Source organism: Cervus canadensis, chromosome 2 (genome assembly GCF_019320065.1).
Source record: "Cervus canadensis isolate Bull #8, Minnesota chromosome 2, ASM1932006v1, whole genome shotgun sequence".
Lineage (NCBI taxonomy): Eukaryota > Metazoa > Chordata > Mammalia > Artiodactyla > Cervidae > Cervus > Cervus canadensis.
In genome coordinates this window covers 19727494-19742377 of record NC_057387.1, presented here as the reverse complement: position 1 = coordinate 19742377, position 14884 = coordinate 19727494, and the positions used below count along the sequence as shown (strand labels likewise).

Here is a 14884-nt window from a genome sequence, read left to right as displayed (position 1 = left end):
GTTGCTAGTCTTTTAAAGGGATCGCTCCGCCTTTAGGAAGCCGCAGAAATAGCTGGTAAGTTCGTACATGGAAGACCTGTGGAGTTGAACAGATTTCCCAAAGACCGCTACGCCAAAGTTTAAATTCATAAAAGACCAACATCTTCACAGTTCACAAGACAGGGAGAGAGAGATTGTTTTAAGGCTCCGTGAGGACAATGGGGTTTTGTGTGAGTTTTAAGGTGAAACTGCGCGTTTGGCAAAGAAAGGCGACAGCGACGAGCCCGGATCCGCGGGCCGGCGGGCGGGGCGGAGGAGGGGGCGCGTGAGTCAGGCGGGAGCCGCGCGGGGCGGAGCCGGGTGGGGCCGGCCCCGAGGCCCGGGACCCGGCCCGCCGCCCAGTGCCCGCCGCGCAGCTCCCCACTCGTATCCGCGCGCCTCGCTCCTCTCCGACATGGTAAGCCGCGCTTTTTACTTGTCTTCCTCTTACATGAACATTTCTTTCATGTAAATTCCTTTTACATGAAAATTACAGCCACGGCATACTTTTCACCAGGCTTGATCTTTGATTTTTGAAGTGGTCGTGGCAGGAAGCAGAGCAGGACAAATAAATCTACCGGAGGGAATCAGAAGAGCAGATGGAAGGAAGAAGCCCTAAATTATACCTGGAATCACAGCCTCGGGGTAGCAGCGGGAGGCTCTTGTTTTTACGCCGAGGTCTGGGGCTGGGATAGAGGAAGTGCCCTGCGAGCCACGCCCGGCGCGGAGCCCCTCGCGCGGCGGGAAACGGGGCGAGGGGGTCCGGCCGGTGCGGGAAGCCCTTCGCCGCCGGGGCCCGCGGAGCCCGGGGTACGACCTAACGACTGGGGCGGGGGGTGAATTCTGTGTGGTGGCTCCAGTTACATATAGTTACAGAGCTAGAGGTCCGAGCCCTAGAGGGGAAATCGGAGTTTCAGTAAACGACGGGCAAGCGGCCCAGACGCGGAGACTGAAACTGAAGCCCGGCCAGGAATGTGGGAGGGCCCCGGCTCCGGGAAGCCCCCTCCTCCTCCTCTCTTCCCTCCAACCCACCGTCTTTTTAGGCGCTCCTCCGTCTCCTGTTTTTCTTCTCTCATCTCCTTCCAGCCCCACTCTGAACTCTTTCTACCTGCATTAATCCACCCCCCCAAAATCTGCCTCTTCCTTGGCCTCTCTTTCGCGGAGTCAGCAAACTTCCGCCCGCCTGCCAAGTGGGGTTCTCTGCGCCCACGAGCTCCGAGTGGATTTTACGTAAATAGTTGAAAGAAAAGCAAAGGAAGAATAATACTTTGAGAATTATATGAAAATCAGACTTCACCATCCATATAAGTAAGGTTTTATTGGCACACGGCCACGCCCATTCATGCGTTCTCTGTGTGGTTCCTACCCTGCTACAAAAGCAGAGTGATGGAGGCCAAGTGGACCACATTGGCCTAATATATATCCCGTCTGGCACCTACAAACATGTTTGCTAACCCCTGGTTTAGTGTCAGTCTGTATCCTCGACTGCTCTTTCTTTCTTCTTTCCACGCTAAAGTGGGGAACCAAAGTCTCAAGGAACCTAGAAAAGGCAGTCCCAGCACCACCAAGTGGCGAAGGCCTGAAATGACTGCCCCGGAAGAAAGAGAATGCCACCGGGACTCCTTGGAAGGAAAGGGAGCATGAGTTAAGAATGAGAACTGCAATACTTGTTTTTTCAAGTGTTACTTTTTTTTCTTTAACTTTCTCAAATGAGTGTTTAGCACGCATTTTTTACTAATAAGCTCTTTCACAGCATCCATTTACCATGCTGTTTTCTCCTTCCTCTCATTGTTCCCATCAAATAGAACTATGGGGAGCAGTGATGGGGAGCACTGGCCTCCATCCAGGCAGGAGATCGCTTTCTCTTCTCCTTCAGTCACTGATCCAACTTGGGCAAAACTTTCCTGTCTCTGGGCCTCTCTGCCGGGGAACCCTCTCCAAAGTCCCCTCCAGCACTACAGATTTTGTAATTCCACTTAGGTAATTTGATATTTGTGGTTTTTTTCTTTTGTTCTGAAAAATTACCTCGGGAAGACATGCACGGGTTTTAATTTTCTCCATGTAGCTGATAGCAACAGATTTCAAGGAGAAAAAAAATTCAGTCAAGATTGATGTTAAGGAGAGAAACAAAGGAAAAGCAGAAAGCCATTGAAACTGGAAAATGAAACCAGTCTGAGTTCTACAAAGAAAAGGGTCAGAGGATACTTCTGTAGGTCTAGAAAAAGATCACAAAGCCCTGGCTCCTCAGCCTGGAACGTTCTACCCTATCTGGTGTGCCCTCCCAGTCAACCTTGTTCCTGTCATCTGATGTGTTGGTTAGACTGGGAGATTGCAGTCCTGATAAGAAAAGCTGTTGTGCAAACACATCTGTTTCTAGGCTGTGGTATTTTGTTTCTAACCAAAACTCTGAGGCTACCAACACTTTTCTTACCTAAAGAAAAAGTTCTGACAGCGTGACTGTTGGGGAATAATCCATCTCCCATAGAGTTCTCTAGACCCCACCTCCAGAAAGGGCTTTATAGATGTTCCAGGATGCAGTGAGCACCAGGCTAGGCAGTTAAAACACTTGGAGAGACTGAAGGAGGGAAGGAGAACGGCAGCTGTGCACGTCAGTCCTGCTTAGCATGTAAATTATGCGTCCTGAAAGCCTCCAGCTCTGGGCTCCAGGGAGTGCATCCTAAGAACAAATTAACGGGATAAGTACTACGTTGCGAAAGTCACCATCATTGGTAACCTCCAGAGCGAGATAAAGCCTTGGAGGAAGGGTGTGGCCATCGACTTTTCCAGAAAGTCTTCAGTTCCTGCTCTTATCCACCAGGGGGAGCCCACGAGTTCCTCGCGTCTGGGGCCCCAGGAGCTGGCTGGAATGAAGGGCAGAGTATGACAGAATTTCCTTGAAGACTTTCCTTGTAAGGAAAGCAGAGCCCAGAATAGGATACACTCTCCTGCTCCTTCTGGTGCAACCACACCTGTGGTTCAGCTCCATAAATGCCATAGGAGCTGTGTGAGTGGCAACCTTGATCAGAGCCCCCATAGCAACCTTCTGGTTTGAAGTGACCGGAGAAGTTCCACTAGCTTTTCCTGTGGGAATTAGTGGCATCTGGGAATAGAAGGAGCAGAGGCCAAGGGTGCAGGAAGCAACCTGGAGGCTGAGATTCTAGAAGTAGCTCTGCCATGTCAATTCCCTTCTCACGCCTCAGGGTAACTATACTGTTAGTTTTCTTCTAGAAAATGTATGAGTCCTGAGAATTCAGTATTCCTTTAAAAAGAAATGCCATTTCACTAATCACAGTAACCTCTATATATTCTTTTGGAAAATAGGGAATTTTTTAATCTATACACAATGCTTGGTGGGTTGCATATTTGTGGGTATATAAGCATATATTTACCCACACATTCTAAAAGTATCAGCAAACCCTGTCACCTCATGCTCATCTAGGCAGTCTACTGCTTTCAAGTATACCAGCATGCTCACTAATTTTCACCTGGAATAAACAGGAGGCAATACAGGGAAGAAGCTCACAGAATGTGACTTTCTGTGGTTGTCTTAACCCCTTAGCTCCTAAACAATGACCTATCTTTTAGGAAACTGCTTCGACCCAAAATGAAGAGATGAGATCCTCTGGAGTGTTCTCCAGCACCCAGCTCTTGATATCCTCCCCTTATCTGAATCCTGATTTTTTTGTTTCCCCCAAAGGCAAAAGTATCCAGCCCTACGGAGACTGAACGATGCATCGAGTCTCTGATTGCTGTTTTCCAAAAGCATGCTGGAAGGGATGGTAACAACAGCAAACTCTCCAAGGCCGAGTTCCTAATCTTCATGAATACAGAGCTGGGTGCCTTCACAAAGGTACTGGTCCCAGCCCCCAACCCCAAACTACAAGACTCTGGCAGAACGGCTAGCTTGGAATGAAGGACAGCAGCTGAGCCCCCAGGGCTGAGTGAGCTCCAAATGGCTATTAAAGGATCTTTTCTTTTTTTTTAATAACATGGGATCTAAAGATCAGAGTTATCAAACTGTACATGACATAGGGAACAGTGATTTTTTTTCATTTAAGGAGATGGTTTACAAAAATGGTAAATGGAGTAATAAAAGAGTTTTCAAATGTTGTTCCTCCACCCCAAAGCCGCTAGGGTAGCCCTGTTCAGAAGAACTTTCTGTAGTGATGGAAATAATATTCTAAATATTCTATATGTGCACTACTTGATATGGTAGCCAGTAGCAATTAACAGACTGATTTTCTAAGTTAATTAAGTAGCTGTATGTAACCAGTGGATGTAAGTGTGTGTAGGTGTTGGGGTTTAGGATGAGTGGAGGATGAGGCTGATTAAGCAGGCCCTGCATCAGCTGCTGTCCTCTTTCTACCTCAGATCACTCCACTTTTATGTAGTTTGTATATTGGAGTTGCATGCGACACTTAGAAAAAGTTTTCCACTGATACTATAAAATTGAGTAATCCCCAAATGTAACAGAAAGAACCCTGGACTAGAAGCCAGAAAATCTGAGTTTGAGGGAATTCCCTGTTAGTCCAGTGGTTTGGACCCGGTGCTCTCACTGCCAAGGGCCCAACTTCAGTCACTGGTTGGGGAACTAAGACTCCACAGACTATGAGGCACAGCCAAAAAATAAAAAAAGTTTTTTTAAGTAAATGGTTAATTTAGAAGGAAAAAAAAGCTGATTTGACTTCTGCTTAGGCCAGTCACTTCATCTGTTTGAGTCTGTTTCTATGTCTGACAAGTGGGAAAATTAGAGACATTACTTTGCCAACAAAGGTCCGTCTGGTCAAGGCTATGGTTTTTCCAGTGGTCATGTATGGATATGAGAGTTGGACTGTGAAGAAAGCTGAGTGCCGAAAAATTGATGCTTTTGAACTGTGGTGTTGGAGAAGACTCTTGAGAGTCCCTTGGACTGCAAGGAGATCCAGCCAGTCCATCCTAAAGGAGATGTGTCCTGGGTGTTCATTGGAAGGACTGATGCTGAAGCTGAAACTCCAATACTTTGGCCACCTCATGTGAAGAGTTGACTCGTTGGAAAAGATCCTGATGCTGGGAGGGATTGGGGGCAGGAGGAGAAGGGGACAACAGAGGATGAGATGGCTGGATGGCATCACTGACTCGATGGGCATGAGTCTGAGCAGACTCCGGGAGTTTGTGATGGACAGGGAGGCCTGGTGTGCTGCAATTCATGGGGTCGCAAAGAGTCGGACACGACTGAGCGGCTGACCTGAACTGAACCCTGTACCTCATACTCTTGTGAGAATAAAATGTGAGAACATTTTTAAAAGCATTTTAGAAAGAACAGTATAAAGGTACTAATGTCATTATGTCATTATTGTTATTATCTTTGCAGAACCAGAAGGACCCTGGTGTCCTTGACCGCATGATGAAGAGATTGGACCTCAACTCTGATGGGCAGCTAGATTTCCAAGAATTTCTTAATCTTATTGGTGGCCTGGCCATTGCTTGCCATGAATCCTTTATTAAGTCCGCCTCTGGCCCGAAGTAAACTGGAGGAACCTGTGGGCCTAGCCTCCAGACCCACTCCCTTTCTTTCCAGCCTCTCAGCTATCTGCTCTTCACATCCCCCACATACCCTGAGCCCAGCACACTCACTTACCCAGGCAGGCCACTCCTGTTAGTAATAAAACAATTTTGTTTTTTAAAACACACACTGGAGTCAGTAAATTTGTGCAAGAGTTGGGGAAAACTGGGAGGAATATAAATTAGATTGATGGGAACAGTTACTAGAAGTTGCATTGTAAATAGTAAAAATGTATCTTTGGAGTATACATAATCATGACTAATGATACCAACAGAATCATCTCTAAATTACTCAGCCTGATAGATGTCACTTGTTGTCACTATTCACTCATTGTCTACAACCCTACTACAGGCACTGTCAGAGGCTCCAAGGATACAGTCAGCAAGACAGATACGGCCCTGCCTTCACAGAGGTTACTTTCAGTTGAGGGAAACAATAAATGGATAAACAAAGGACTATGAGAGTACCCAAAAAAAGTTGTCTTTCTGAAAGCCAAATTGAATTCTTTTCAAAAACTTGATTAGGGAAATTCACTGAAGATCACTGCGGTTGATGTAAGTGTAGCTGAGACAACTAAACAAATGTGAAAAACTGCAAAAATCTAAAAGCATCATTTCTTCAGACTACCTCACAAGTATCTTTCAATTCCTCCACTTAAAAAAAGGAACTAGGGCTCCCTTGGTGGCCCAGGGGTAAAGAATATGCCTGCCAGTGCAGGAGACATGGGTTTGATTACTGGGCCAGGAAGATCCCACATGCCACAGACCAGCTAAGCCTATGCACCACAATTAATGAACCTGGGAGCCACAACTACTGAAGCCCTCATGCCCTGGAGCCTATGCTCCACAGCAAGAGAAGCCGCCACGATGAGGAACCTGAGAACCGCAACTAGAGAATAGCCCCCCTCACTGAAAGTAGAGAAAAGCCTGTGCAGCAACAAAGACCCAGCATAGCCTAAAATAAATAAATTTTTTTAAAGGAACTGAAATTTATTGACTGTGATTTATGCAAGAAAGGCAGTATAGCAGAATACTGGTAAATGTAAGTTTAAATATTTAAAATACCATTTTTATGAATACCCATTTTAACTGTATTTTCTTCTTTTTTTTTTTAGTAAACCAGCCAACTGCTGGTCTCTACCCTTCAGAAAAGACAGCCTCTACCATTTCCCAATAAACTTCTTCTCCCTGCCTGTTTGATCTCTTCCACTCCTCTCACTACCCACAGTTTTTAAAGGCAAACTTGGTGTCACTCCCTTGGTTAAAACCAAGCATTAATTCCTCTTAACATGCAAGATAAAATCCACAGTCATCTTGGGGTGCCCAGGGGCCTTCAGGGTGTGTCCCTACCCCCTTCTGCAGCCTCATTTCTGCTTCTCTAGCCTTGCCAAACACTCCTGAACTGATAACTAGTGCTGTGCCTCTATCCCTTCATAATCTCTTCTTGCGGCCCTGAAAGCCCTCCCGCCTGTTTCTCCTTGTTCTGCAGAGCAGCATCTCTGTAGTGTCGCCTCCCCCAGAAGCCTCCCCTTCCCTCCCCTCCCGTACCACAGCAGGTTTTAATGCTCTTATTCTATGCATCCATGGCACTCTGTTCTCACCTCTGTCAGCACTTACCACTCTGAATTGTAATGGTGCTTTTGCTTGTCTGTCTTCCCAGGCTTGACTTTGAACTCAACAACAGGGACCTAGTTCAATGCACAGAGGAACCTGGCAGGACACCGTTAGGGGGTCGTCAAAAGTCAAGAAAATGACTGAGCACAACAACAACACGTCACTAATACCTAGTGTGGTGCCTGGCAGATGGTGGGTCTGAAAAGGTAGATAATGCTGTAAAATCTGACATGGGACACTGTCAGAGTTCCCACAGGTAACATGCATGTTCACCAGGGTCACTGAGGAAAGTTTAATGAGACTGTTAGCAAGGTGTGTTCCGGGACAAGAGAAACACAAGCGACGGCAAAGCACCAGGACTAGCAAAACTTGGAAGCTGTGACCACCGTGGGTCTGACTGGGCAAGGCAGGGAACAGTTCCTGGAAGCTACAAGAGTCGTGGGCAAGGGAGAGGGTCCCCACAGATGCTGTGGCCTTTATTAGAGAAATACAGTTACTGTCAGACCATAGGAGGATGGTGGGAGCCACGGGGATACATACCAATATCTCTCTCCTCTCACCTTCTGATCTTCAGCAGTGCCTCCAGTGGGACAGCCCAATTGGAAGGTTGAGCAGGGCAGAAAAACATAGAAAGTGAATCTGGAGGGGCAAAGAGAATATCCATCACATCGTAGAAAGGTGAGATCAGTATTTCTGTACCACACAGTTAACTGCTGTGAGAGAAACTAAGGATAAAGTGCCAACACTCATGCAGATAGATATTTTTTAACATATATTTTTATTTTATATTGAAATTTGTTTTATTGTGGTTAAATTTACCTAACATGAAATTTGACATTTTCACCATTTTTAAGTATACAGTTCAGAAGCATTAAGTACATTCACACTGTTGTGCAACCTTCATTATTACTCATCTCCAGAACATTTCCATCTTCCACAACTGAAATCCTATACTCTCTGAACAATAACTCCCACTCCCCTCTCCTCCCATCCCTGGCCACCAACATTCTACTCTCTGTATCTGAATTTTATTACTGCAGGTACCTCATATAAGTGGAATCATACTATATATATATATATATATACCGATATATATATATATCGGTAACTGTCTTACTTCACTTAGCATAACATTCTCAAGGGTCATCCATGTCATGTGTGGCACATGTCAGAATTTCCTTCCTTTTTAAGGCTGAATAATATTCCATTGTACGTTTGTTGTTTAGTTGTTAAGTCATGTCCAACTCTTTTGCAACCCCATGGACTGTAGCCCACCCAGCTCCTCTGTCCGTGGGATTTCCCAGGCAAGTAAAAGGGAGTGGGTTGCCATTTCCTTCTCCAGGGGATCTTCCCAACCCAGGGGTCAAAACCACATCTGCTGCACTGGCAGGCAGATTCTTTACCACTGAGCCACCAAGGAAGCCCATATATATATATATATATATTACATTGTTTATCCACTCACCCAACAATGGACGCTTGGATTGCTTTCACCTTTTGGTTATTGCAAATCATGCTACCGTAAACACAGGTGTACAAATATATGTTGGAGTGCCTGCATTCAACTCTTGGATTATACACCCAGATGTTCTCAGGTGGCACCAGTGGAAAAGAATCTGCCTGCCAATGCAGGAGACGTAAGAGACGCAGGTTCTATCCCTGGGTCAGGAAGATCCCCTGGAGAACAGCATGGCAATCCACTCCACTATTCTTGCCTGGAAAATTCCACAAAGAGTAGCCTAGCGGGTTACAGTCCATGCGGTCCATACAGTCCAAAAAAGCCAGACACATCTGAGCATGCACACAAGGAAAAGAAAAGGAATGGAAATTCTATGTTTTATTTTTTAAGAGCCACCATACCATTTTCCCCAGGAGCTGCACCATTTTACATTTCCATCAGCAATGGACAAGGAATGTCCAATTTCTTCACATCCTTACCAACACTTGCTATTTTCTGATTTTTGTTTAATAGTTAACCTAATGGGCATGAAGTGGTATCTCATTGTTTTTATTTGCTTTTCCCTAATAATTAGTGACACTGAGCATCCTTTCATGTACTTATTAGTCACTTAAATATCTTCATTAGAAAAATATTTGAGTCCTTTGCCCATTCTTCCCAACTTTACTGAGATATAATTGGTATACAAAAAACTGCACATAATTTACATATACAATTTGGTGACTTTGTTCATTTTTTAATTGGGTTGTGTGATATTTTTTATACTGAATTGTAGGAGTTCTTTAGATAATCTGTATATTAATCCCTTATCAGATACATGATTTGCAAATATTTTCTCCCATTCTGTAGGTTGCATTTTCACTCTATTGATAGGGTACTTTGACACACAAAAGTTTTTAATCTTGATGAAACTGTAATTTTAATTTTGAATGTATCTATTTTTCTTTTATTGCCTGTGTTCCTCTATCATATCCAAAAAATCATTGCCAAATCAAATGAAGAATATTTAAAAAAGAAAAGAAAAAAAATCAAGGAAAGATCCATTCCTTTTTAGGAAGATTTGGGTCATGATGTTAGGACTTTTGTCAAGATGGGGATAGAGCCAATATAGCAAGCCCCTTCCTACTGAAAATAATGCTAGATAAAATGGAACCCCCTCCAAAGAAATAGTTTAAATACTTAGTTGAAAAATCAGAAAGAAGAATATCTAGATCCCCAAAGCAAAACAAGAATGCATAGCTGTAACTGTGCCAGAACTGAGGTCATGTGAATCCGAGCTGCAGAACAGGGACCAAGCTCTTAGCTAAAGGAGATAAACCACTGAAGAGTCGGCCTAACAGTGATGAAGACTGAGAAACTCAGCTCACCCCCCACCCCAGATAAACAGAAGGAGCCACAGGGGGAATAAAGTCATCCGAGAAAGGACAAAATGCCACACTTGTGCTTCCTGGAGGCATAGGGCTCAAACACACACTGCTCCCTGGTACAGAATTCCCAGGTTAAAAAGTGCTCCAGAGCAGTAAACACAACATAAAACCCCAGGGAAATGCAAACCACCTCAAGGAAACAACTCCAGTCTTTGGGGGGATTTCCACAGAAGATAAATCCCACTAAAATGAGCTCACAAATATTATACTGCACACACAGGACTCCCAATACATGTAACAGATAAGAAACTTTGCACCCAATTAAAGAGAGCAATATGGAACTGACTTGAACATGAGAATGTTTAAAATATTCAAATAAGTAAAGGCGGGAAGTAAGATATATAAACAAGAATAGGGGGTACATGAAGAAGGGGAAAAAAAAGAAGCAAATACAGATCCTATAAGTGAAATATATAGTCATGCAACTGTATAAAAGATCATGAAGTTGAACGTTGCACCAGTTCCTGGCCCTGCTGGGGTGACAAACGGGAGGATCTGTCCCCACGAGCTACACCTCACGGAGACCTTGCTGATTCACCGCACCCACCCACCTCACAACAACCCTATTGTATTCTCCACAAACCTGGTGAGAGAGGTTTTGGGAATTTGAGCAGACTGGGGAGGACCACACCTGTATAGCAGGAGCAATAATTCATGCTTTGTCTCTCTGCTCTCCCTAATCTCCTAAATCTCCCTCAGTCACCAGTGAAAGCATTCCTGGATGGCCACAGTCAAGAAAGAAGACTCAGAGAGGAAGGCAAGTCTGTACTGGCTGGGAACTGGCTCTCAGTGTAGAGAACTCCCCGTGAGAAAAGGAAGCAGGGGCAGAGAGGAGCAACGGTCATTCTGGGTCTTCGCCCCACCTCTCTCAGCTGAGAATGCAACCCACACAGCGAGAAATGTTGCTCTTATCAGAGTCATGTTTCATCCTCACAGCGGCTTAGGGTCAACGTCATCTTTAAACGTGATGTATGGAGTCGCCAGAACTCATGGTAGGAATGCCAAACAAAGATGACTTCAGGAACGTTGCAAGTCCAGTCCACAAAGAGATTCACTTCTGACAGAGGAAGAAAACCAAGGGTGAAAGTTACAGAAGGTGTACATTAACATCAAGTCCATGGCAGAGGTTGCTTCATAAACCTGAGTGACCTCTCCTCATTTCATCACCATGAAACCCCCTGAATGGACGGCTGAAAGTTTTGGTCTCTCTCTACTGACCTCTGAGGAGGAGACAGGAACTAGATATTAAGTTCAATCACCAATGGCCAATGATTTAATCAATCATGCCTATGTAATGAACTCTTCATAAAAACCCAAAGGACAGGGTTTGGAGAACCTCTGGCCTGGTGAACACAAGGAGAGAGGAGAGGGCTCTGAGAGGACACAGAAACTCTTTCCTGCAAACCTTGCCCTATTTATCTCTTCCACCTGACTGTTCCTAAGTTATGTGTGTGTTAGTTATTTGCTCAGTCGTGTCTGACTCTATGCGACCCCATGGACTAGCCCGCCAGGCTCCTCTATCCATGGAATTTTCCAGGCAAGAATACTGGAGTGGGTTGCCATATTCTTTTATAATAAACCAGTAATCTAATAAAGACAATGTTTCTCTGAGTTCTGTGAGCCACTGTAACAAAGTGATGGCACCCAAGGAGGCAGTCGTGGGAACCTCCAAATTATAGCCAGTCCGTCAGAAGCACAGGTGACAACCTGGACTTTCAATCGGCTATGAAGTGAGGGGAGGGAAACAGTCTTGTGGGACTGAGCCCTTAACCTATGGGGTCTGACCCAGTCTCCAGGGAGACAGTGTCAGAATGGAGTTAAATCATAGGACACCCAGCGTGCCAGGGAATTGCTTGGTGGTATTGGGAGAAAATCCACACATAGTAGCTGGTGTCAGAATCATTACCTAGCATCTTCTAAAAGTGACCAGTGGGATTGTTTTGTTGTAGCTATTTAGTATCATTTATTAACTCTTGGATTTAAGCTTATTATGTATGTTTCCATTATTTTCCTTATCAGTGCTCATATTGTCTCATGTTTGGCTAGTGGGAGTCCTTTGCTGCTGCTGCTGCTGCTAAGTCGCTTCAGTCATGTCTGACTCTGTGCGACCCCATAGACGTCAGCCCACCAGGCTCCCCCGTCTCTGGGATTCTCCAGGCAAGAACACTGGAGTGGGTTGCCATTCCCTTCTCCAATGAGTGAAAGTGAAAAGTGAAAGTGAAGTCGCTTAGTCGGTCCAACTCTTAGCGATCCCATGGACTGCAGCCTACCAGGCTCCTCCGTCCATGGAATTTTCCAGGCACGAGTACTGGAGTGGGGTGTCATTGCCTTCTCTGGGGAGTCCTTTGGGTTGGGTCCTAAGTCCCTATTACATGGCCCCAGTAGTCTGATAACTTCCTTCTTCCTGGTATAAGATGTTCCTAGCTCATCTAGTACATTTCTTACACCAGACGTTTTTTCAAGGATCCCTTCTTCCTTTTAGCAACCTCTCATCCTTTTTGTTTCCTTTGCCAACTCCTTTTCTTGTACCTTAACTCAAACTCAGGGACTATCTTGATGGTTCAGGGGCTAAGACTTCATACTCCCAAGGTAAGGGGCTCAGGTTCCATCCCAAGTCATAAAACTAGATCCCACAATGCCACAGCTAAGAGCCAGTGTGTTGCAACTAAGACCTGGCACAGCCAAATAAATAAATAGTTTTTAAAAAAAGACTCAAACTCAGCCTTTGACCTTTTACGTCCTTTTACGTCCCTATAGTTTCTCCCATCAGTGAAAGTCACAATTGGTCACACTTCAACTAGCACTCCATGTTGGTCTATATTTCTGCACTCTTAACAAGAATAAGCTCTTCAACCTGGTTCGTCAGCCTTCCACTACCTCTGCACCTCTGCTATTTCTTCCTTCACATGGAATTCAATTTGACATGATTCAATTTAAATTTGTTGAGTGCCTTCTATGTCCTAAATGTCATATGCTTGTTGTTGGCATTGATGGTAATAATTCTAATAGCTATTAACTTTTATTAAGTATTTACCATGTATCTGAGAGCTTTGCATGCATCAGTTGCTCAGTCATGTCTGACTCTTTGCAACCCCATGGACTGTAGCCCATCATGATCCTCTGTCCATGGGATTTTCCAGGCAAGAATACTGGAGTGGGTTGCCATTTACTCCTCCGGGGAATCTTCTCGACTCAGGGATCTAACCCAAGTTTTTTGCATTTCCTGCAATGGCAGGCAAATTCTTTACCACAGTGCCACCTGGGACTTTACATACATTATATCTTAACAATTATTTCTCTTAACAATTCTATAATATACTCACAATTATTAATGTATATTTCATGGAGTAAGATACTAAGGCACAGAAAGACTGAGAACCTTCCCTAGGTCTCACAGCAAATAAGACGCAAGGCAACTCTGTCTGACTCCACATGATGGTTAGTTTTATGTGTCACCTTGAGGGGGCAAAAGGGATGCCTAGATAGCTGATAGAACATTATTTCTGGTGTGCTGTGAGGGTGTTTCTGAAAGAGATTAGCATTTGTATCAGGAGACTGAGTAAAGCAAAGGGTCCACCCCACTGTGAACGGGCAGCAGCCCATCCCTGAGAGTCTGAGTAGAACAAAAGACAGAAGAACGGTGAATTCACCCTTTCTGACTGAGACATCCACTTCTCCGGCTCTCTGACTTTGACTCTCGTGGTTCTCTGACTTTCAGACTAAGGTGGAGACTTACAACATCTATCCTCTGTATTCTTGAGCCTTTTGTCTTGGACTAAATTATAGTACCAGCTTCCCAGGACCTCCAGCTTGCAGACAACATATCATGGGACTTCTCAGCCTCCATCAGCCATTTGCTATAATTAATTTCCTTCTATTTGTATCCATATATCCTTTTGGTTATGTTCCTCTGGAGAACTCTGACTAACACACTCCCAAACCCTATCTTGACCACTAATCCATTTGTTTGTTTCCCTCCCCTCTGTTTGGCCTAATTCCACATATTCTACAAAACTGACCTCAGGTCTCCTGTCCTCTAAGAAGCCTCTTTTCGCACTCTGACCAGTGCGGCTCATCTTCTCCCTAAACTCCTTCACTGCCAATGAGGCACTTCAGAACACACTGTATGCAGTTTCGCTCCACTCAGCTGCAGATTCTGATTCCCTGAGTCTGGGGTGGAACCTGAGACTCTGCATTTCTAACAAGCTCCCAGGTGATGCTGCTGCTTCTGGTCCATGAACTATATTTTAAGTAGCCAGGATATAGGAGACATACACACGTATTTTCACCAAGTATATTTACTAAAACATGAACAACAGCTATCTCTGGATACTTCCTTCTTTCTTTCTGTCTTGGCTGCTCTACACAGCATGCAGGATCTTAGTTCCCTGAAAAGGGGTTGAACACCTTGAACCCATGTCCCTGTAGTAGAAGCATGGAGTCCTAACCACTGAACCACCAGGGACATCCCCCCTTTTTTTAAATTTATATGTTTCTATATTCTTCAATTTTCTATCAATGGATACAGATTATTTTTATAATCAGAACGATGTATATAAGTATTAAGTTCACAATGATTCTCACAGTATTCAAAATAAAGCTCAAATCTCTTCACTCAGCACCAGTAGCTCTTTGTGATCTGGCCCTTTGCAGATTCTGTGTCCTAATCTCTGGCAACCTCTGAATACACTTTCCACATACCCACAAAACCTTCCAAATCATCTGTAGTTCTCTAGACACTTTTCCCTACTCTCTCATCCCCCCACCTTCCTCTGACTCATCCTTCAAGTTAGTCTCAAGTGGCTGCCTCCTTCAGAAAGCCTCC

The 14884-nt window shown here is 44.6% G+C and overlaps 1 protein-coding gene across 1 annotated transcript; it reads left to right on the top strand.

Annotated features, from left to right (window-relative positions):
* The first annotated feature begins 285 nt into the window (after positions 1 to 285).
* Positions 286 to 5687, top strand: S100A11 (S100 calcium binding protein A11). Its single transcript, XM_043458656.1, has 3 exons — positions 286 to 436; positions 3716 to 3868; positions 5369 to 5687. Exons 1-3 carry the CDS (start codon positions 434 to 436, stop codon positions 5522 to 5524), a joined length of 312 nt encoding a protein of 103 aa, XP_043314591.1. The 5' UTR covers positions 286 to 433; the 3' UTR covers positions 5525 to 5687.
* The last annotated feature ends 9197 nt before the right edge of the window (positions 5688 to 14884 follow it).